General features: G+C 35.7%; 1 protein-coding gene across 3 annotated transcripts in view; it reads right to left on the reverse strand.

The window, feature by feature from the left end:
- PPP1R13B (protein phosphatase 1 regulatory subunit 13B) overlaps positions 1 to 23,353 on the reverse strand; it is a 56,443-nt gene that overhangs the window by 3,582 nt on the left and 29,508 nt on the right. For 2 of the 3 annotated variants that reach the window (XM_070942271.1, XM_070942263.1), the window contains exons 5-15: positions 17,511 to 17,612; positions 15,350 to 15,524; positions 13,778 to 13,974; positions 11,963 to 12,127; positions 10,882 to 11,062; positions 4,423 to 4,586; positions 3,658 to 4,159; positions 2,217 to 2,977; positions 1,271 to 1,408; positions 1,052 to 1,185; positions 726 to 892 (exon numbers count right to left, since the gene is read on the reverse strand). In XM_070942271.1, coding sequence (XP_070798372.1) covers positions 726 to 892; positions 1,052 to 1,185; positions 1,271 to 1,408; positions 2,217 to 2,977; positions 3,658 to 4,159; positions 4,423 to 4,586; positions 10,882 to 11,062; positions 11,963 to 12,127; positions 13,778 to 13,974; positions 15,350 to 15,524; positions 17,511 to 17,612 — 2,686 coding nt within the window. The remainder of the gene's footprint in view (positions 1 to 725; positions 893 to 1,051; positions 1,186 to 1,270; positions 1,409 to 2,216; positions 2,978 to 3,657; positions 4,160 to 4,422; positions 4,587 to 10,881; positions 11,063 to 11,962; positions 12,128 to 13,777; positions 13,975 to 15,349; positions 15,525 to 17,510; positions 17,613 to 23,353) is intronic. The other variant, XM_070942279.1, reaches the window with a different exon arrangement.

Here is a 23,353-nt window from a genome sequence, read left to right on the forward strand (position 1 = left end):
ACAGAACCATCTCATCTTCCACCCACCCACCCCAGTCCACAAAGCTGGAAAAGTTGGGGACCCCTGCTCTAAAGAACCCACCTTACTCTACTTGGCCATGATTAATGCATATTTGCACTATATGATGTAAATACTTTGGTGCCCAGAGAAGAAATTTCTATTGATTGGAGAAGTGAATCCCAATGATTTTGCTATGATGCAGCGGTTTCTGATCAAGAAATCTTAAAAATGGAACCCAATGATGAGAGCAAAAAAGTAAATGTCTGCTAAAGTTAGATCTCATTAGATCTCATTTTCAGTAAAAAGATTGTATTTATTTATATTTCCTATTTCTTAACTGCTGAATTTCCTCAAAGATAGAAACGAATATGGGAAAATAATATATCAATCTGCTTTATAATCTCTCCATTCTCTTTTAAACCCTCTCCCGTACTGACATAATACTTGCAAACACACATTTTCTTTTGAGAGAATTGAGTCCTGCCTATCCACTGGCCATACTATGTAATGGTGATATTTTAAAGTGGCAGGTACCTGGAATCTTAAAAAGCAGTCAAAGTACTGAGTGAACAAGGAGGAACTATTATTCCTATCAACTGTTACAGCGGCCAATCTAAACAAAAGCTTTCTTCATCTGACATATTAACGTTGTATTGCAATCTTAACATCTGAAGGGCACAAGACTGGGACAGATGGCAAGTAAACTTAGGAATCATGAAACCTACCATATAGGAACTGGGAACACTGAATATATCCTTCTTCCATCTCCTCACATTTATCTGCTGCAGTTTCTATATCACTTATAGTTGAAGCAAAAATTGCTGCTCCAGATTCAACAAGTAATTTACAGAGGTGAACACTGTTGCAACTGGCAGCACAATGCAAAGGAGTCCTGAAACAAAGTAGATATTGGATATATAATATATAATATATAATATAAGGCAAATAAAGGATAAAAAAAGATATGCTAAGATGAAACAAATTAGCATCTGGCTGCTAGTTCTTCTCCAATTGTTAGAAGAGTTATTAATATATCACATTAATACCTTACCATCCATCACTGTCTGCTGCATTAACGTTGACCCCAAAATCCAACAAAAATTTAACTATGTGGTGATGGCCAGCACAAACTGCATTGTGCAGAGGGGTAATTCCTTCATCATTAGGTTTGCTGGGATCATCCACCTAGGGGAAAAACAAGTATGACTATATGAAAATATTTTTATGTATTAAAAAAAGCTGATGAATTTGATCCTATTTCCAAGCTTACCTCATATATGATCCTTTGCACTAGATCAAATTCTCCCTCTAGTGAAGCATCCAAGAGCAGGGCCAAGGGATTGAACTTTACCCGCAAATTATGACCAGTTCTTTCTGAGTCTGGTTTCTTCAGGTTGGTCCTTTTGGTCTAAACAACAATGTGACAGTTATGTTTAAACTACTTTACTGTGACAATATTCAATTTATCCAAATGAAATTTTATTTTAATTTATGTATTTATTAAATTTATATATCACCCATCTCACTATCCAGGTCTCATTCTTCATTAGTTATTAAATGTATACACTGTTCATCTCACTATCTCATCCACAAGCTAATGAAGACTCCGTTTTCATTTCTAATCTGTTGTTAGAGGTTAGAAATGAACATGAGTTAGAACAAATAGAAGATGTATTCCAACTTGATCTTCACATTTTCTTAAGTATGTATAAAACACAATATACCATATTCTCTCAATACAACTGAAAATTTACTTGAGCTATTCTAGGATCTTAATAATCTTCAAACATTGGAGAGACTCAGCTTTTTATTTCTCTCTCTCCTGCTTAAAGATGTGTTGAGTTATTGATATGACCTACTTTTGTTGGCTACGACTGGATTGTGGAACATAAACCCTCAACTGAAAGTTTTGAAGTATAGCCTCTAATTTATGACTCATTAAAGACAGATACAGCTCATCCGCAAACTGCTAGACTTCCTGTCCACCTATTTGAGAATGCAGAAACAGGAATATTGTTAAGCTTTGGCAAGTCATCATTATTTGACTGATGAATTATGCTTTCAGCCTTCCAAATCACATATTGTCAGCACTGGAGAAGTTTGCTATAGAAAGGACATACGGCTTAAAATGATATGAGCATTGACAAATTAAAAACACATTCATTTAAAAATATGTCATTTTTTAAATATGTCATTCCTGTTTTGCTGTAACTTACTACAGGAAGTGGAGGTGCAGGAGGAAGAACAGGTAGCACCTGCACTTCATCATCATCTGGGGAACTGCCCATGGGTATTGGACTAGGAGGCCGCTCAATAGGAGGAGCCATAGCGGGGTTGTTGTTGTTATCATCCTCAGTTGTCTCAGGAATTTGATTTGTAGTTTCTACACTGATCAACTCCTCAGTTGCAGGAGAAGGTAGTTCATTATCATTAGCATCTGATGAAGGCTCATCAGAAAGCGGAACTGTAGAAGGTACTGACACTGGATCCTCAATATTGCCATTAGTATTCATGTTCCCATTATCAACGTCTGCCAAGGTACCGATGAAATCTTGTGATTTACTTGACTCATAAAAAGGGGCACTTTCTATTCCTCCTGCCAAAGTATTAAAGCGCTGGTATAAGAGTTTTTGAATATTTGGTCCACTGGGGCCTTCTGGCTCTGTGATAGAACTTCGCTTCTTTAAAGGCCTAGGAGCATTGGCAAGTTTCCTGCGAAGAGCTTCAAGATCAGCATCACTTTGGTAACGAAGGGGTGAATGAACAATAGGAGTGAGCTTTGTCGGACTGAGAGGGCGAGGAATGTTTTCTACGTTACTGTTATCCCCAGAGGATGGAGTGCTTTCTTGCTCTTGCTCTTTTTCACTCATGTCATTTGGTGCTTGAGACTGTGATGTACTGGCAGGCAAAGATCCTTGAAGGAAGGGAAGTGGTGAAGGAGATGTTGAGCCAGACTGTACAACAGGTTTCCCATAGACTGAGAAGAAAAGGTAAGAGAGGGACAGTTAAAAGTAAAATAGAATTATATAATTTTAATTTTTTAAAAAAATCAAAATTACTTCTGCTAGTGGTTGACTTTGTAACATTTCCTAATACACATATATAACTCTCCAGTCCCTTCTACAATCTTCAGAAATTGAAGTATCCTGAAGAAAGAAATTATAAGGCCAAACATGTATAATTATTTACCATGTTTGTTTTATTTTAGCCCCCTGAAACAGGCACGTAAACAGAGATAAGACATATTTTAAGCAGGAAACAAATTATCACATCAAAAGGTTAGTACTTTTTGGAAGCGTGAATGAGAGAAATTAAGAAGTTAATCATTTCTTTTCTCTCCTTGAGGCTGAACAGGTCAAGTGGATATGTTTGCTGCCTTGAATTATTTGTAAAAATACTAAAGATGGGATACAAATAATTAAATGAATTTAAATATGTTATCTAGTTTGGAAATAAAATGCCTACAAGAAAATAATCAAGCTTAGAAAGCACCAAGGATCTCATTATATATCTTTCTTATCTCTTTTTGATATACATCTCACAATCACTGTTCACAATTATTAAACTATTAAACAAATTAAGTCTGATCATAATTCCTAAAGGGTTGCAACTTCTAAAGCATAGCCAGAAAATCAAAGTAGCATAAAATTATTCTACCTGCTTTAACTGACTTATTTAGCGTACTGTACACAGCTTGTTGATAGTTCTTTGGTGGAGTTGCTTGCTGCAGATAGACTGAATATATGGAACTTGAATTCACAGTTTGAGGCCCTTTCCTAGGAGACTGGGGTCTTGAACCTTTTTCAGCTAAGAAAGGCCTAATGGCCACTGTTAAAGGGAGATCAGGCCTGCTATCCCCGCCTGGAAATAATGGTGCATTAGAAGGTTGGTATGTTGGACTTGGAGGCACAGATATTCTCTGCTGTATCTGCTGTGAAGAACTTGGTTGGTGAATGCTGCTTGTGGGTGGTAAAGGAATAGGTCTTTGCCGGTTCACAGCGGTAGAACTAGGCCTTGGCAGGCTGCCATCTTTTCGTCTTTCCAAGGAATTAGTGGAACCTGGTCCTGAAGGAACAGAGCTTGGATAGGTCCCATAGTTTTGAGGCAACTGTTTATTTACACCAGGAATAGTTGGTGGTATTTTGCCCACATCAAGACTCTAAGGAAAAAACAAGTTTTAAAAGGCTCATTAGATTGCTCTATTTCACACTAGATAACTGAAATATAAATCTAATGACAAGAGGCATAAAATTTTGCCAAGGAGATCCATAGTATAACAGTTTAACAAATGAGTTGTATACAGATTCTGTACCAAATTGTAAAAGGAATGAAATTTTTAATGTTATGTGAAGCAAGAGGAAGGAAGGAAGGAAGGGAGGGAGGGAGGGAGGGAGGGAGGGAAGTAAGTAATAAAAAACCCACCAGTTTATCAGTGCTTCCTAAACCTGAAGATGACAAAGGTTGACTGGATATAGTTCCTTGTTTTAAACTTGCATCCATGTTTGATTCCTTCCAGTCTGTATTAGAGAGTTGTGGTGGCTTTACCACAGCAGTTTGTTTAAGTGCAGGCCATGTTCCATCATTAGCTTCAAAAAAAAGGAAAATGTTTCATTAAAGATATTCTTCGGGAATAAATAGATCTAGAAAAAAATATTTACATTAAGGAAATAAAAATGGTAACAGAAAAGCCAAAAAACAGATTTACTTTTAATTCTAAAGATTCATTATTTATGCACTGTTTTGTTCCATACCATGGTCAAATTACAAGAATCTATAAACTTATTCATATCAAAAGAATTACTTGATATTTAAAATGGCTACATTCAGAAGTCTCAGCTTCTTTAGCACATTACAGTAATAGCTAATAGAAAAAGCAATGCTATAGATGTTGAAATTCTCTCCTATAGTCATTTCTTGAAAGGGGTAAAATAGTTAATGCATTTATAATCAGTGATTTTGCACTATGAATTGCATATTTTTGCTTACTTATGAGTGCAATTTAAATAAGACCCGTGACATTAATTCTACAGCTAGAAACCACTTAAAGCAGAATTATCAAAATATTTAATGGCATTAAAATGTCTAAGCATATTAAATTAACTAAGAATTTCTGCCTTAAATTTCTACCTATTTTTAGTTTGATAGGCCAAAAGCAGGTCTTCCTAATTTTTTCAATCATGATTTTGTGCTGAGAAAAAAAAGAAAAAAACATGGAATCTAAAATGAATCTAACAAAATAGTAATTGCAAGATTTTTTTAATCAGAATTTCCCAAAAACATAATTAATTACTTGTAGTACAGTATTCATGTAGTAATAGCAAGGAATGGTATATCCAGATATGTTTAGGAGAGGATTTCAACAACTATAGCATATGATAGAATTGTTGTAGACTATCTGCTCCAAATAAACCTTTAATATCCCTTAATTTAGTACTATTATTAAGTAATATTAATTAACTTGAATTTAAGTTGATTCATATAATTTTTTTGGTTCATTGTTACAAAATTATAGTCTTGAGTTGGTCCTTTGTCAGTCTTAGGATGTTACATGTCATGGGATCTGGTAAATTGAGGAATTGTCTGCCTCCCATAATATCTGCCCAGAAGATTCAATCGTGTAAGACTGGCATGTTCTGGATTCCTTCAATTAAGCAGTGCAATTTATTAGGACACCAGAAGCACATTGTCTGTTTATTAGAAGAGCCATGAAGGCCCGACCTCAGCCTCAGATCTTTGAGGAAGGAGAATGAGACCTCTTGCTTCATTCCATTTGTCTGTCACACTTGCCATGTTTAATTTCTATCTTTATCTTTTATCAGTTTTACTGTAATTTCTTTGATTGTTGTGAGTGCCCAAATCAGCAGCATACAAGTTTAATAACTTATTATATTAATTAGAAGAAAACCACTGATTGTGCAAAGAAGCAGAAGAAACAGTAGATCCTATACTCAGTTTATGTAAGAACATGCACACACACGGGGGGGGGGGGACAGAGGGGGGAGAGAGACTGAGAGAGAGAGAGAGAGAGAGAGAGAGAGAGAGAGAGAGAGAGAGAGAGAGAGAGAGAGAGAGAGAGAGAGAGAGAGATTGAGATTAAAAGGCATGTTTGGGGAAAAATTCCATATTCACCGTTGCTCACAAATTTACTTCATGCTACTGTACATGAACTCCAGGAAAAGATTCTGCTGAGGATGAAACTTAGAATATACCATTTTGTGTCTTAATTTAACTTATTTAAAGCTGGAATAAATCACACTTTTTAGTTAATAAATGACAATATAGCTAGAATACTGTAGAGAAATTCTACCCCATTAAAATATATATTTTCTTATAGTTACGATAATCTGACAATAAATACATTTCTCTCCCATACACATACATGAGCATGATTTTCAATCTTTGTGATTAAATATCTATTTTGTGATCCTCTACTCAATCACCCAATATGTATATATTATCAATTACTGAATAAACTTATTTTAATTAAATCTCATAGAAAGATAAACCTTTCAAGAAGCTGAATAGAATGCAAAAAACAGAATAACAGTATATTAAAATTAATATTAGCAATTTTAAATGTTATAGATTTATCTTCAAATTTAACATGCTGAAAAGTAATCAGTTGAGAATGAATTGAGATTGATTTTTGATTGGAGTTAAAAATCATTGACGTTGGTTTAAATATATTATGGTTTGTAAAACATACATTTCCGAAACTGATTAGTTTTGTTTCTTGGATACCATGTAGAGCTGCATTCAGGCCTGACATCAAGGTCTGATACTGTCCATGACCACCTATAACCATCATCTAGGATAGTACAAAGAATCAGAAAATCAACTTTCTCTACCCGCTCAAACCCCCTCTCCCTGCTACCATTACCGCAACAATCACCTTGACTTCATGCCTGCTTGTCTGGTAAGAAGAAATGTGGGTGGTTTTTTTTTTAAATTATAGCTGAAACAGCAGCCAAAATATGTTTTATATTTAAAGAACTTTTTTCACATGTAAAAATCTCATGTAGATAAACCACCTTAAAAAAAATTCTGTAGGCAAATAATGTATATGAATGTATATTATAAATATAAATAAATTATGCTGAAAAGATTGCTTTAATTTAATATCTTTAAAAAGTGACATCAAATCTATAAAATCTGTCTTGGAAAGTTTCATAGTCAAGTTAATATCAGAATATATATTAAAACGTAGGATAGAGACATGGCAGAATTCTGGCTTGTGGAGTGTGTGTTGTTTTTTACTAAAATTCCAAGACCTATTAGCAAAACAAAAGAGCAAAATACCTACTGCAAAAAATGATTGAATGTTAAAAGATGAATTAAGTCAGTTATTTCTGCATTCCATAGAATATAGACCATAATATCCTATATACTCAAATACAAGCTGTATACTGGTGTAGTTCCAGGTTTTAATTATATGAAAAAATTCAAAATTATAGCTGTGAGAATTGTTTTCTCATTTTCATTTCAGGCAAGACACATGCAGATAGTCGCACAAAATAAATGTAAGACAAAACACTTCTAAAGTCTCTTAAGTTTGATGCCCTACAAACATGGTGCCCAGTTACATGGCAACAGACGGCCAATCTCAAAAAGTTAAACCTGGTTTATTACTAGAATAGAAACATCATCAAAAAGTCCAATGGCTATAACTAGATTAAGAAGTTGAGAAAATATCCTAGAAGACAGTGACAAAGCACTTTTGCACTGTTTCCCAAAAACTCTAATTTTACTTGAAGAAAACTTTATTTTTCTTTGCCCTTTAGCGTGGGTGACTTGCTTTCTGAAACCACCAAGGGAATTCATACCGTATTTTCCGGCGTATAAGACGACTTTTTAACACATGAAAATCTTCTCAAAAGTCGGAGGTTGTCTTATACGCCGGGTGTCGTTCTCCTGTAACCAGGCAGACCAGCCCGAAAGGCTCTGACGAGCCTTAAATGGCTCTGGCGATCCCAGCTCTGACGATCCCAGCTCTGACGATCCCAGCTGAGTTCCCTGCAACTCAGCTGGGATCGCCAGAAACCACGTAAAAGGAAAAAAGTTTTTTCCCTTTTACTCTGACGATCCCAGCTCTGACGATCCCAGCTGAGTTCCCTGCAGCTCAGCTGGGATCGCCAGAAACCACGTAAAAGGAAAAAAGTTTTTTACCTTTTACTCTGACCATCCCAGCTCTGACGATCCCAGCTGAGTTTCCTGCAACTTAGCTGGGATCGCCAGAAACCACGTAAAAGGAAAAAAGTTTTTTACCTTTTACTCTGACGATCCCAGCTCTGACGATCCCAGCTGAGTTCCCTGCAACTCAGCTGGGATCGCCAGAAACCACGTAAAAGGAAAAAAGTTTTTTACCTTTTACTCTGAGGATCCCAGCTCTGACGATCCCAGCTGAGTTCCCTGCAACTCAGCTGGGATCGCCAGAACCATGGCTCTGACGGTCCCAGTTCTGACGGTCGATCCCATCCCAGCTGAGTTCGCTGCAACTCAGCTGGGATGGCCAGAGCCATGTAAAAGGGAAAAAGTTTTCCCCCTCCAGCTTGCTTACCTCAGCTGCTAGTCCCAACGCTTGCCTTGCTTTGCTTGCCTGAATCTATTCAGGCAAGCAAGCAACTCCCTGCCTGCAATCAAGCAAGGAGTTAGTTGTGGACTTCAACTCCCAGAATTCCTCAGCCAGCAAAGCAAAGCTGGCTGAGGAATTCTGGGAGTTGAAGTCTACAAGTCTTAAAGTTGCCAAGGTTGGAGACCCCTGTTCTATTGGGTAAGTTTTTTTCCCCTTTGGGAGCTTTAAAAAAAAGAGTCAATTGAGGTTTTTTTAGTTGTTCTTTTTTAGACCTAGCCATTTAAAGTTTAGGAAGTTTTAAATTTAGCTTTCATATAAAAATAAAATAAAATAAAATAATATTTGTGCAGCTTTCTGAGATTTAGTGTGTTTCTGTAGTGTTTCACTCCAACTACACAAACACACAAAATTTCACAAAGCTGTATGTGGAATTTTGTGTGTGTAAAGTGTGAAAGTTGGTTTTTTGGACTTTTTGTGGCTGTGTGAGGTTCCTGCTTGTTGCAGGGGCCATTTTGGGTCTAGCACAGCTGCTTTTACATTGTGGGTGAGCCAGTTGTGTTGTGTTGTGTGTGTTTAGAGTGTGAAAGTTTTTTGGGGGGGCTTTTTGTGGCTGTGTGAGGTTCCTGCTTGTTGCAGGGGCCATTTTGGGTCTAGCACAGCTGCTTTTACATTGTAGGTGAGCCAGTTGATGTTTTTTAATTTTTATTTGGTGTGCATTGGAAGAGGGGCAGTCTTATATGGCGAGTATAGCCCAAACCCTATATTTTAACAGGAAAAGTTGGGGGTCGTCTTATACGCCCAGTCGTCTTATACGCCCAGTCGTCTTATACGCCGGAAAATACGGTAACTCTTTTGAAAATTCTTAACATCAAGAATCAAAGTATGAGCTTTCTTTTATTCCTGATTTTATTTTTTTTTAAATCCCCAAATTATTCTAGTCAGAAAAGTATTCTAGATTAGAATACTTTTAGTATTCTAAAAGATTAGTTTAAAATGTTTCTAAAATTACATCATTTGTTTTGCTTGGACACAGCAGAGTGTATAAGTAAAGGTAGGATGAACAATGCATGTCTGTGGAGATTCTCAGTCATCCAGGTCACGGTTGTCTCAAATGTGCTTTTTCAAAAGGCAGCTGGACTGTTCTTTTTTCCTTGAGGAAGAACAACATTTTGTTTCTTGGATGACAAATGAAACATTTTGTTCTTCTTCATCAAGGAAAAACAGTTCAGTTGCCTTTTGAAAAAGCACTTTTTGAGATGAACAACACATCCATTCATGTTTCTTTGGAAACAGATTATCCTCAGTATTTTGAAAGTGGCATCACAGTTAATGTTAACAAAATATTGTGTTTCTTCTACATATATAAAGGGTATGAGATGTGCTAATCATGAAAATGTCTGAATCATTCTCTTTTCTTTCCTCCTCCCCAAAACTCATATGCACATTTATCTAAAATACACAGGTGGATATGACAAAATCTCTAAACATTCGTGTTTAACATGTATCTGTATATAAGACTTCATATACCCATATTAAAATTTGAATTTCTTAATTTGTCAATAATCTACAAATTCATAATGCAAGATTTTAGAAAAGATAGAGTGAATATTGTGCACACCAGATTGAAGAGAAGGAGATAACAGAAGACAATTCATTATCATGTTTAAATCAGAAATCTACTATAGACTTGGAGTTTGTCCACCATACCCATAATTTGTAACTATAGGAAATACTGTAACTAGATATGGTCACAAATTAAAAGAAGAGAAAGAATACCAGTAGGTTATGTGTAATTTTTTTTGAAAAATGAATGATAAATGACATCTTAAACAATAAAAGAAAACCCCAACCCCACCCCAGAAATTACAGGAACAAAAATGTGACATTAGATGTATTCTGAATGAATATTCTGTTTTATATACTTAGTATATAATTTTTTCAGAAATTGTTCTCAATTTAATTTACTAGAGAAAAAAAAGGCTAACTTTAAAAAAGAAGCACATATGTAATTAACATATACATGACTGAACAGCAATCTTACTGTTTTTGAAAAAATATTCATGTTATAACTTTTTAATTCTCATTTTCATAGTAGAATTTCATAATACTGCATATCTAGAAGATACCAAACAGAAATACGAGACAGAGATATTTATCTCAAGATTATTAAAATCAAAGGACCATTTTGTTTTATTTCAATATTTTATCCCAAGAGATAGAGATACTCCAGACAAGTAGTAATCCCAAAGAAATACTCCTTTATCATCTCCCTCTGCACATAACAAGTAGAATCAATAAGAGCTACTTACCAGATTTGGACCTTCCATGAGTTGTGCTAGTAGTAATTGTGAGGGACTGTGGTTTTACTGGTTCAAGTGGTACAGCATAGTTGTTGGAGCTAGGAACCTGAATATATGGCCCAACTGCTGCAACTCTGCCTGAAGCATTCAATGAGGACTGTGGTGAGGAAGTTCCATTTATCCGATTTAACTAAAAAATAACAAATCAAAACTTGTGTTAATATGCCTTTTAAAAAATAAATAAAAGCTAGAATTGCTTCATAGAAGCTCAAAAGTAATTAGTGCCATCTACTCCACTTCCTTCATTTCAATCTTATTGGATATTTTAAGAGATAGCACGTTTTTAAAAATGATTTTATGATGAAGTCAGGCACACACACACCTTTACAATTTGTATTTCTTAATAATATTAATGCCTTCAATCCTGGAAACTTAAATCACTTGATGTCTACTTCAAAATAGAAAAAAATGATCAGACATTATCTCAGATATAATTTATTTTCTTCCAGTTGTAAGGTTGAAGAAACTGTAGCCTTTCATATGTTACAAAAATACACCTGACAGATTTCTCTTGTGATTGGCCACGACCGCTGAAGGTTCTGAAATTTGTGGTTCAGCAAGTTATAGATGGTGGGAGATTTCCCGCTCACATTCTACTGGTTTTAAGTTAGAAGGATGTGGCTAGAAATATCAATAGATAGGAAAATCAAGAGAGGAGGAGATCATTTCTCCTTTGGCAAGATAGGTGGCAAGCACATTTAATAAAAAAGTAAATACAATTTCTATTTTACTGTTCTAATTACAAGAGCATTCTGTGCAAGAATTAGTATTTTTCAGATTACAGAGCATTCTCCCTAAATTGTCATGTGTTTCATACATTTCAATCGTTTATGCAATATGCCAGCGTAACACATTTTTAATCACACATGTATATCTGCGGTGTAAATAAATATTTTAAAAAGTTATACATTTCTCACTAATTTAAGAGTATTTCCATAAGATAGTAGAATGCTACAGCTGCATAAAAATGGAAATTCACTGAGCTTTACAGAACTCACTGAAATGTGGCCCTTTTAATACTTTATCTTACAGGGATGTTTTCTTTTTGACGTGCCTCAACTTTTTTCTTGTACAGGCGCTCGCGTAGCTCATTGATTCGTTTGTCCATCATAGCCACTTCCATGTTACGTTTGTTCAAAAGTTCTTTCTGTTGCTGAAGTTTAGTATTCTGTTCTTGATTAAGCCTGTTGCGAATCTATTTATGAAAAAAATGATTATCATTCAAAGTTGATCCAAATATACTCGCAGATATTTAATGTGAAAAAAATTAAGATCAAGCTGACAGGATCTAAACACACATGCTATGAAATTTATTTCATTTAAAATAATATGAAACGACAGTAGTTCATTTGTATCTCAGAAATTTCTGAAACTCAATGGTTTTGTAAGAGACTGTTGTTTAAGACACCCAAACCTAAACCTTCTTTTTCAGGAACAGAGAGAAAAGTAAGGGAATTTCATTCACTTAAAGTGTATTTATGCAGGGAGATCCCATCAGAATTTCAGGTCTAGCCCACTGCAGACCAACTTCTGCAGAGCTAGAAATCTATATATCTGTTGTACAAAGACCACAAATAATCTATATGTGATCATGTGAGGTTTTAAGGTAATCAGACAAAGTCAGAATACTATCTAAATTGAGTGAGCTAATATCAAGAAGTTCATTTAGATCTCCTACTGCTACTGCTCAGCTCATTTCAGAGATGAGCAGAAAAGTGCTGGCATGTAATTTCCCTCTTCATTCTCTGCTTATTTTTGATCTGAATATACTGAGGAGCAGAAAGGCATGTTGTAACAGGATTTAAAGTAATTTTAGACTACAGTCTCCTTTTCCCTTAATTTAAAGACCTCCAAAAAAGCATAGTTGGCCTTTACATGATATACTGGGGAACACACACTGAAAAGAAGTGAAGCTAACTTTTTAATTAGTTCCCTTAATATCTTAGTCTTTTTTGAAAAGCCAAGACAGATGTGATCATCCAAATCTCAGGAAGAGGCAGTGCCCAATAAACAGGGCAGGCACTGTGACATAGAAAGACACCTTCTCATTTCCACAGGATAACAGTTTCATAAAAGGGCCCTAAATATACCCATCCTATTGCATTTGGTGGAATGGGATAAACTATCAGAGATACAGGTAGTCCTCAGGTTATACCCACTCATTCAGGAACCATTCAAAGTTACCTCAGTGCTGAATGAGGGGATCTTAAGACCGTTTCTCAAAATTGTAATCACTGCAGTGTCACTGGGGTCATGTGATTGTGATCTGGAAGGTTGATAACTGGCTGTTGCAATTGCAACAGTTGCAGTATCACGTGGTCACATGGTTGCCATTTGTGATCTTCTGAATTGGTTTACCACAAGCAAAGTCAACGGGGAAGCCGGTGGGAGGCTGCAAATCATTCCCAGCATTTTATCTCATGACCTGTGCTCTATAGAGCCCACTCAACTGCCCACCTGTAGCTCTCACCCACCAGCCTCCTTGCCTGGAACTTCTGCCTCTTCCCATGTTGCAGCTACATGATGTCTTCGCTTAATTACCCATTTGGTCTTGGGGGTACAATGGCAATCAGGACTGCTATTACAGTTTATGATGAAATTATTTTGTGATGGAAATCCTGGTTCCAACTGCTGACAAAGATTACCTGTAGGAGTTGCCCAATAAATATCTATGGCTGAACTGTTAGTGCAACATAGCTGATGCGTCCTGTTCAGCTTTGATGGATTCTCTATTTTTGTTTTATTTTGTTGTAGAGAAATGACTGGTTTTTAAAAGAAAATTTAAAGGAACTAGAGAAAAGGCTACACTTCTGCTAATAAATAAGTAAATATCTTAATTATTTACCTGTAGCTCTTGATATAATTTTTTTAATTCTATAGCTGCAGGTCCTGTCATCTGTCCATTATAAGACTGGAACCCATTCAATTTCCCTTTTCTTAGATCTTCTAATTGTTGAGTAAGCTGGTCCACTTTTAACACTGCAGCCTGTAATTCTTGTTGCTTCTCCTGGAACATGGCACTGATATGTTCAATTTCAGTAGCTACCATTAAAATGAAAAATGGGAAATATCAATGAGTATCAGAGATTACATGCAACACTTTAGAATTAAATCCTTACAATCTTTGCATTATATGAGGTGTCTTTAGTGCTCTCTGAGCTTGGTTGATTTCTTACAGATGTTTCATTACCCAATGATTAGCACTGATGATATTACTTAATGTAGATAATGAAACATCTGCAAGAAAACAACCAAGCCCAGAGAGCACCAAGGATGACTCATTTCAACCCAGAACTACAAATATCATCCTTTATTGGTTTGCATTATATCTCTATGAGCAAAATAAGAATGAGAAATGGAGAAATTGTGATCTGACAAGTTCATTATAATATTCTCTTGCTATAAGTTTTCTGATCCCTAAATAAATAAATAGTCCAATTTATTTCCGTTCCCTACACTCAGGACATAGAAGCAATAAAGGACAAACATGGGAAGCTGAGAATACTGACATGAAAACTTAAGCCCTGAATTGTACAATCCAGCTCCATGTCCAAACATCGGAACCACAACCACCCTATAAACTCCACAACCACTATGCCACAACCAGCCTATAAATTCCATAAACAAAGAAGCCTGCATTTGTACTTAAGGACTTAAAAAAAATCAGTGTATGCATTTGTTAATATTGTATGTTCGAAAGAAAGAAATAATATTAAGAGGTTCTCTAAAAACAGCAAAAATTGAGAATATTAATGCTGAATAACTTTTCTGATTCAAATATGATTAATCATGTGCTTTCCTTTTTGAATAAGCATGGTATTTAAATCTATAATGTCTCAGAATTATATTTATTTATGTAAAACTTTTCTATAGGTACCCACCTTAAAGTCAAACTATGCCCCCTCCCACTATGACCTCATCCTATCTCAGTGCCTGGGGGAAGAGCCAGATCTTGGATGCTCTCTGGATGATAAAAAGGATGGGAACTATATGTAAAGTAAACCATTATGGTTCACATAATAAGCCATATTTTTTTAAAAAAATCCTGGCTAACTGAAATATATGAATGTCTTGCTTTGCACAGATAATTTATACCAAGTTTAACAGTTTTAACTATACACGAACTTCATTCTTAATCAAGTGTGTGCTCACAACATGCTGAAAAATAATGTAAACTTGGCTATATTCTGATACAGCATTTGTTCTCTTTGGCATGAAAAATTGAGGGGATGGAAAATAAAAGTGTAATAGCAGAAATGGCTTCCATGTTCAAAATGGTTCAGATGATTGCTTTTTCATATCTGAAGTACTACAGTAGTCTGCCAGATATCTCACTGCATGACTATCTCTAAACCAAGTAATGGATCAAAAAAGTCAAGTAACAAGTATTACAGAAATGGGGAGAAATTGCTCATACACAAATTGCCATTCATAATTTTGCTGTAGTCCACCTGCCCCCTCATGGCACGGATTTTTTTCAGTTTAGTCTCTTGGGTCTCTACTCGTTCTTTAAGTTTCTGAAGCTTTTCACTCTCAGACACAGACTGTTGTTGACGGCGCTCTTGTTGCTTGAGATAACGCAAACGTTGTTCCTATCAAAACAAGTACAACATGTAATCATTCTGTTTTATTTTTAGAAAAATATTACCAGTCAGTCTGTAAGTATTAAAAGCATGCTGAGACAGTTAGTCTTTAAATTAGTTAACAGCTTTCTTGCCTGCCAATATTTTTCCTTTTGAGTCTAGAAACAAATATTAACTCCCTGTCAAACTTGTAAGAAGTTCAAATCTCATATACACTTTAAGAATTCAAGCGAACTATTCATTCCAGCATAGCTGCAAGTTTCCTGTAAAGTGTACTTCCTGCTACTCGAACATGCTTCCTTCCACTGAAAAATTGGTCCCAACACTCCATTACACAACTTCCCAAAGGAAACAGTGACTATCATAGGATTACAAACATATAAAGAGATCCAAAGCAAGATATGTATCACTTCTTTAGAATCACAGCCTATGAACTGAACAAATGCAGGAAATGCTTCCTTTTTTCTCATAGCACTTTGTTATTACACAAAACAAAAATTAAAATTCATTTCTGCCCTCTAATATGGCATATATTTTTAGTAGCATATGCTAAAATACTTCAGTATTAAAATATATACACTGTATCAATTATGTTTCAAATGGGTTTTAGAATTTTATTAGATAAACTACAGCCCTGTTCAGACAAATAGCCTATATATCATGGACAATTTTTACATATTAATCATGTCCACTTATTTACTCCTTTTCTGAACTAAATATGCCATAACCTTTGCACACTGGGGATTCATTACAGTCCCTTCATAATATAGGTTGTTCTTTCTGCACCAGAACTGAACATAATAAATAAATAAATAAATAAATAAATAATTTTATTTCTATACCGCCCTTCTCCCGAAGGACTCAGGGCGGTGTACAGCCTATTTAAAAACACAGAAACAAAACAATAATTAAAATTTAAAATCATTAAATAGTTAGGCTCCAATTAAAAATCCCAGAAATTTAAAATACCCCAATTTAAAACGTTATGTTAATAGCCCGGCCTGGCGGAACAACAGGGTCTTCAGAGCGCAGCGAAACACCCGGAGGTCGGAGATCTTACGTATTTCCGGGGGCAGTTCATTCCACAGGGCTGGGGCTCCCACAGAGAAGGCCCTCCCCCTGGGTGTCGCCAGCCGACATAACTTGGCCGATGGCACCCTGAGGAGACCCTCTCTGTGGGAGCGGACTGGTCGGTGGGAGGCTATTGGTGGCAGAAGTCGGTCTCGAAGGTACCCGGGTCCTGGACATGCCATTCATGTCCAGTTGTACTTGTAAGCATGTTTAAAACAGTATGCTACTGGTAATTATTTATTTATATATATATGTATATTTAATTAGTCTAAGATCAATTGGTGCAATTTAACTATTACTTATGATTCCAGAATAAAAAAAAAAGGAGAGTGGAATCTTGTATCTTTCTATATTCCAAAACCTTTGGAAATTCGGATTATCACTATTTTTAACATTCTTGACATTCACAGAGCACTCCATGCTTAATTTAAAAGCATCCATAGTAAATTTCCGATTTCCGAGCTCAAATAAACAGGTGAAACTGGGCCAGCCAAAAGAAAAAAAGACGAAGAAACAGAGATGTTATTCTCAGAGATGAAATAAATAGTCTGGGTAGTTTAATTCATACTACTTCCAAAGAACTATTGATGAAAGAAAAGAAAAGAAAAGAAAAGAAAAGAAAAGAAAAGAAAAGAAAAGAAAAGAAAAGAAAAGAAAAGAAAAGACCTAAAATATGTGTTGTGTTTCAATTACTGCCTTATAAAATATCCTAGCCATTTTTGCTGCATTGATGCAGTATCACCAATTATGCTACCTTGACTAAGAATCCTAATGTAAGGTCAGTTGCATATGTACGCTTGTAGCAGCATTTTAAGCAAAGAAAAACAGTACTGAATTGCAGCAATTCTTGATTATATCATTTTCCGTACAGTCAGATTTAAAAAATCTGGAAAGTATATTTTCAAAGTCTGATGGAAGTTTTACCTTGGCAACCAACATTTGCTGCTGATTTTCAATTTGCTGTTGCTGCCTGGCAGCCATATCCTGAAGTTCTGACAGTGTGAGTTCAACACGTGGATTTCCAACCTATAAAGGAAAAAGATCAATTGTAAAAAAGGAAGAGCATTCAATGGAGATATAATAAACAGTTTCACAAGTGGAAAAAAATTAAAAGCAAGCAATAATTTATTACTCAATCTCAAGACAAAACAGAGCTCCAAAATGACACATATACGGTTGCAAGAAAAAGTATGTGAACCTCTTGGGATTATGTGGAGTTTTGCATAAATTGGTCATAAAATGTGCTCTGAACTTCATCTAAGTCACAACAATAGAAAAACACAGTCTGCTTAAAATAATACCTCACAAACATTAGATGTTGCCATGGTTTAATTGAATATAACATGTAAACATTCACAGTGCAGGGAGGAAAAAGTATGTGAGCCCCTAGCCTAATGACTTCTCCAAGAGCTAATTGGAGCCAGGAGTGAGCCAACCTTGACTCCAATCAGTGTGATGATATTGGATGTGTTGCTGACAGCTGTCCTGCCCTTTAAAAACACACATCTGTTTTGGGTTTACTGGTTTCAAGAAGCACTGTCTGATGTGAACCATGCCTCGCAGAAAAGAGCTCTCAGAAGACCTAAGATCAAGAATTGTTGACTTGCATGAAGCTGGAAAGGGTTACAAAAATATCTCCAAAAGCCTTGATGTTCATGTGTCCACGGTAAGACAGACTGTCTACAAATGGAGAAAATTTAGCGCTGTTGCTACTCTCCCTAGGCGTGGTCATCCTGTAAAAATGACTGCAAGAGCACAGCGCAGAATGCTTCATGAGGTAAAGAAGAATCCTAGAGTGTCAGCTAAAGACCTACAGAAATCTCTGGCACATGCTAACATTTTTGTTGACACATCTACAATAAGGAAAACATTAAACAAGAATGGAGTACATGGGAGGACACCACGGAGGAAGCCATTGCTGTCCAAAAAAAATATTGCAGCACGTTTGAAGTTTGCAAAAGAGCACCTGGATGTTCCACAGCACTACTGGCAAAATATAGTGTGGACAGATGAAACCAAAATTGAGTTGTTTGGGAAGAACACACAACACTATGTGTGGAGAAAAAAAGGCACAGCACACCAACATCAAAACCTCATCCCCGCTGTAAAACATGGCGGAGGGAGCATCATGGTTTGGGGCTGCTTTGCTGCCTCAGGGCCTGGACGGATTGTTGTCATTGATGGGAAAATGAATTCCAGAGTTTATCAAGACATTTTGCAGGAAAACGTACAACCATCTGTCCGCCAACTGAAGCTCCGCAGAGGATGGGTGATGCAACAGGACAATGACCCAAAGCATACAAGTAATTCAAAAAAAAAAAACGGCTTCAACAGCACAGAATACGCCTTCTGGAGTGGCCCAGTCAGAGTTCTGACCTCAACCCGATTGAAATGCTGTGGCATGACCTTAAGAGAGCGATTCACACCAGACAGCCCAAGAATATTGCTACACTGAAATAGTTTTGTGAAGAGGAGTGGTCCAAAATTACTCCAGATTGTTGTGCAGGTCTGATCTGCAACTGCAGGAAACGATTGGTTGAGGTTATTGCTGCCAAAGGAGGGTCAACCAGTTATTAAGTCCAAAGGTTCACATACTTTTTCCTCCCTGCACTGTGAATGTTTATGTTATGTTCAATTAAACCATGGCAACATCTAATGTTTGTGTAGTATTATTTTAAGCAGACTGTGTTTTTCTATTGTTGTGACTTAGATGAAGTTCAGAGCACATTTTATGACCAATTTATGCAAAACTCCACGTAATCCCAAGGGGTTCACATACTTTTTCTTGCAATTGTACATTACATAAGAAATGTTTGAAAATTTAGCTTCATGAAACCAAATATATCTTTTACATGCCTGACACATCAAAGTCTTAATTTTTTTAAAATGTTTAGCAAAAAGTAGGCAAACAATGAATTATAAAAAACACAAAAAACAGTAACATAACTAACAAAATCCTAGAACAATCCTAAATAAAAAACAAACCCCAAAATTAAAAAAACCCAGCGTCATCATTGCTGGCCAGTCATGAGACTGTGATTTTCAATGCTGCCTGCAAGCTTCCCACAAGCAAAATCAATAGGGAAGCCAGCAGGAAGTTGGAAGTCACTCCCACTGCTTTTTTGCTCACATGTTTTGTCATTCTGTTTCATGTTAATGTAATGAAATATTCCTGAAAGGATGACCCAATGGTTCATGGGCTGTCTGGTACCTTATAATATTGCATGATTATTAAACAGAAAAAGAACAAATATGATAATATTACTCTATGGTTGTAAAATATGAAATCTGTACTAAACAAAAACATACTGCTTCATTTCTTGATTAGTGGAAAACATACTTTTTAAAAGAAATAAATTACACATTTACTAAATAAAGATTTCTGTTTTTACAATTTCATATACATTTTCTCCTTTCATAAAGCAGAAGACTTATTTTTTCCTCTCTATTAATAATGTTGAATTTCTACCAGTTTTGGACTGTGAATTTCAAGCTAGCCTGGTCTGTCTACCAAACAAAATTATCTGATGATTAGTATGGTATCATGATTAATGAATACACATGTTTTTTCATTATTTTATTTTTCACAATTGAACAGTATCTTTGGAATTGTTTACCATCAAATAATTGTGCATAATAATACAATATTCAATTACCGAAACAAAGTCAACAGAAGAATGCATAATCCTAATGGCTTAAATATTACAACATTTGTTACAGCATATTAAAATCCATGAGTCTGAACTATACTAAATCAAAAAATACAAAAAGGATGAGGGAAATAAGAATACTAGCCAGTAAAAAGAAAGTTACTTCTGTCCAGATCTATTGAGCCATGTCTTGGACTCTTTCAATAAAGTTTTTGTTTTTGTTTTTTGCATAGATGTCTTAAGAAAAAGTTTAACTTGTGACTACAATACAATTCCAACTGCAAATTCTTCTCATATAAAAATCAGCAAGACATTAAAGAAAATTTAATTTAGCATTTTCCCCAAAATATTACAGTTAAGTGCATACATTTCACAATAGAAGGACTAAATACAAAGTATCTCCAAAATATAACATTTTACCTTCTATCCATAACAGCAAATTATGATAACCTTCTAGACATAAATATACTTTCTACACATTTAGACAAATCTTTACCATTAATGACTATTTTGCAGTGGTATATGAACAAAACAGAAATAACAACAAAGGTTTAAACCTGTAGCATTATGCTTGGCTGTTTCCTCTTTCTCCAGATGAGAAAAAGATGGTTGTAGAAGAACAGGAAAGAGGCTCAGCTTCAGAGCTGCAAATTTTGAAGATCAGAACCAGTATATTTGGCCCATCAAAGTAGGGCAGCCAGGTCTTTGAAAATTAAATAACTTCATAATAAATTCGTTCTCAAGTAATATAGTTTTCCTGAAAAGGAGTCAAGCGTTTAATTCTAATTCTTTTTAATTCAATTACAGTACAGATAAAATGGATGAAAAATATCTGCAATTCTTCTCATCCAAATGAAGTCTTCTATTAGAAAACAAAATTCAAAGAAAACAACAGTAAACATTTATAATCCTGTTAGAGTCTAAGAGCCCAAATAACTCAACATTGTACTCATACTACTTATATAGTTGTTCTCTGAATGACATCATTTATTTTTCAAAACAAACCTGAGCCTATCACATACAAAACACAAAAACCTCATGGCACTCATTGACAATATAATAATATTACATTTCCAGTGTTCATAAAAGGCACTCTACTTAGATAGCTACTCCCACACACATTCCAAAAATTCATTCTGAGCTTCACTTTCTAACAAACTATTGGCTTCTTTCTATTAACTGAGAAATCTTGCTCTTAAAATAGAACTGGTTCAAATATAATTCTGACCACACTAACCTATGAATGAAATACTTCTATAAAAACATAATATTTATACTTCAACTTATTACATCTGAGGAATCTTTTTACAGCAAAATAAGTATCACCTACTGGAAACATAGCCAGCGAAGTCTCACTATTTTTAGTTCTATCATTATCCCTGTAGCAAAGAACTGCTAAGAATGTTATATATTATGATTAAAATAATTCTGTTATTCAACAGAAGTGCCTGTGTGATTTATTTTCTTCATTTATTCAAGTATCTCTATCAGCTGATGTACACTTCAACTCCCAAAGATAAGTTTCTATGCACACCAGTACTAGAAGCAGCAGTCTTAAAAAACAATGAAGAGGAAATGTGATAAATATATAGTTCCCTGGCATGTGATTGTGCTTATCAACCTGTAGTTTTCATATATTTTGCCACTACAGCAGTATGTGAAGAAACACATGTGCCAAATAAATTGCAGACTGGAATCTTGAAGATAGTGTTTTCATACCTGTTTAAAATATGTTAGATAGATGTAAAAAATAATCCATCTACAGAACAGCTGATTTTGTTTGTCCATACTGAAACCAAAATGTGTATGATTTTAATGTTTCAGACCACGTCCAGAATACAACAGACGTGTTTTTTATTAATTCATACAATGAAAAGAAATACCGTATATACTCGAGTATAAGCCGACCTGAATATTTTTTTTCCTCTTTCTTTCTTTGTCTCTTTCTTTCTTCTCTCTCTCTCTCCTTCTCCCTCCCTTTCTCCTTTCTGTGAAGAACCCCAGAAGGTCTTTGGTAGGAGGAAAAATAGCCAGACGTTTTGAAACGTTTTGTAGTTTACCCTGAGCAAGGATAGCTAGTGCAGGCACTTACAATAAGCTCTCAACTCAAGCTCAATGCACATAGGGATCCCCAAACAGTTCTCCCTCCCTTTCTCCTTCTCATCTGGCATTCTTAGAACTCTACTATTGATTATCTTAGCCTGAGCAAGGATAGCTAGTAGCCAGCCTATTACAATAAGTTCTCAACTCAGGTTCAGTGCACCTGAGGATCTCCCTAAACAGTGAGGATTTCTTTGTTTCTTTTTCCCTTGAAGCCCCACCCCACCCCCCGCAGCCCATTTTTGCTTCCAGGGGGCTGCAGGGAGTCTTGCTAGGCACCCCCCTCATGCCCCATTTTGGCCTTAGCAAGCCTCCCTACAGCCCCTGGAAGCCAAAACGGGTTGCAGGAAAAAAGGCATTTTTTCCTCACTCAAGTATAAGCCGAGGGGGGCTTTTTTCAGCATAAAAAATTTGCTGAGAAACTCGGCTTATACTCGAGTATATACGGTATTTTGATCCATATAGAGGAGCAGTTTGTTGGGGCGGTGTGAAAGAAGATAGACGAATGAGAGAGGGATGGAGATAGGAGAGAAGGAAGACAGTGAAAAAACGGGGGTAGAGTAGCCCTTGGGATATGCTTAATTTGAGACTTATCAGAGGCAACAACAGCTAAGAAGGAAAGAAAGTGCTGGGAAGATAATGTAATAGGGGAGTAGTAGGACATGCCATACTGGAATTCCTAAAGTAGAAAAGGATAAAGAGGGGATGAAGTCCACCAGCCTTGCTCTAACCCTAACCTGTTATCTGTAACAGTTTGACCCTGTTGCTACTGATAGGTAAAATAAATAAATAATACTGAAATAATCACTGATGCTTTTTTAAAATTAATTCACAAAATCACAGAATCCATTTGTGAAGGAAAATGTAAATTTACAGTAGCAATAATTTAGCTTTATGGAAAAAATAGATTGACTAAATTTAGACAAAAAGGGAAACTATTTGGATAAAAAAATCAAAACAGTGAAGACAGAGCTTACTAATGATCAAGTGTCATATTTATCAAGGCTTTGTATACTT

This window comes from Pituophis catenifer, unplaced genomic scaffold (genome assembly GCF_029215685.1).
Source record: "Pituophis catenifer annectens isolate HBS135680 unplaced genomic scaffold, rPitCat1.0.hap2 SCAF_1, whole genome shotgun sequence".
Lineage (NCBI taxonomy): Eukaryota > Metazoa > Chordata > Lepidosauria > Squamata > Colubridae > Pituophis > Pituophis catenifer.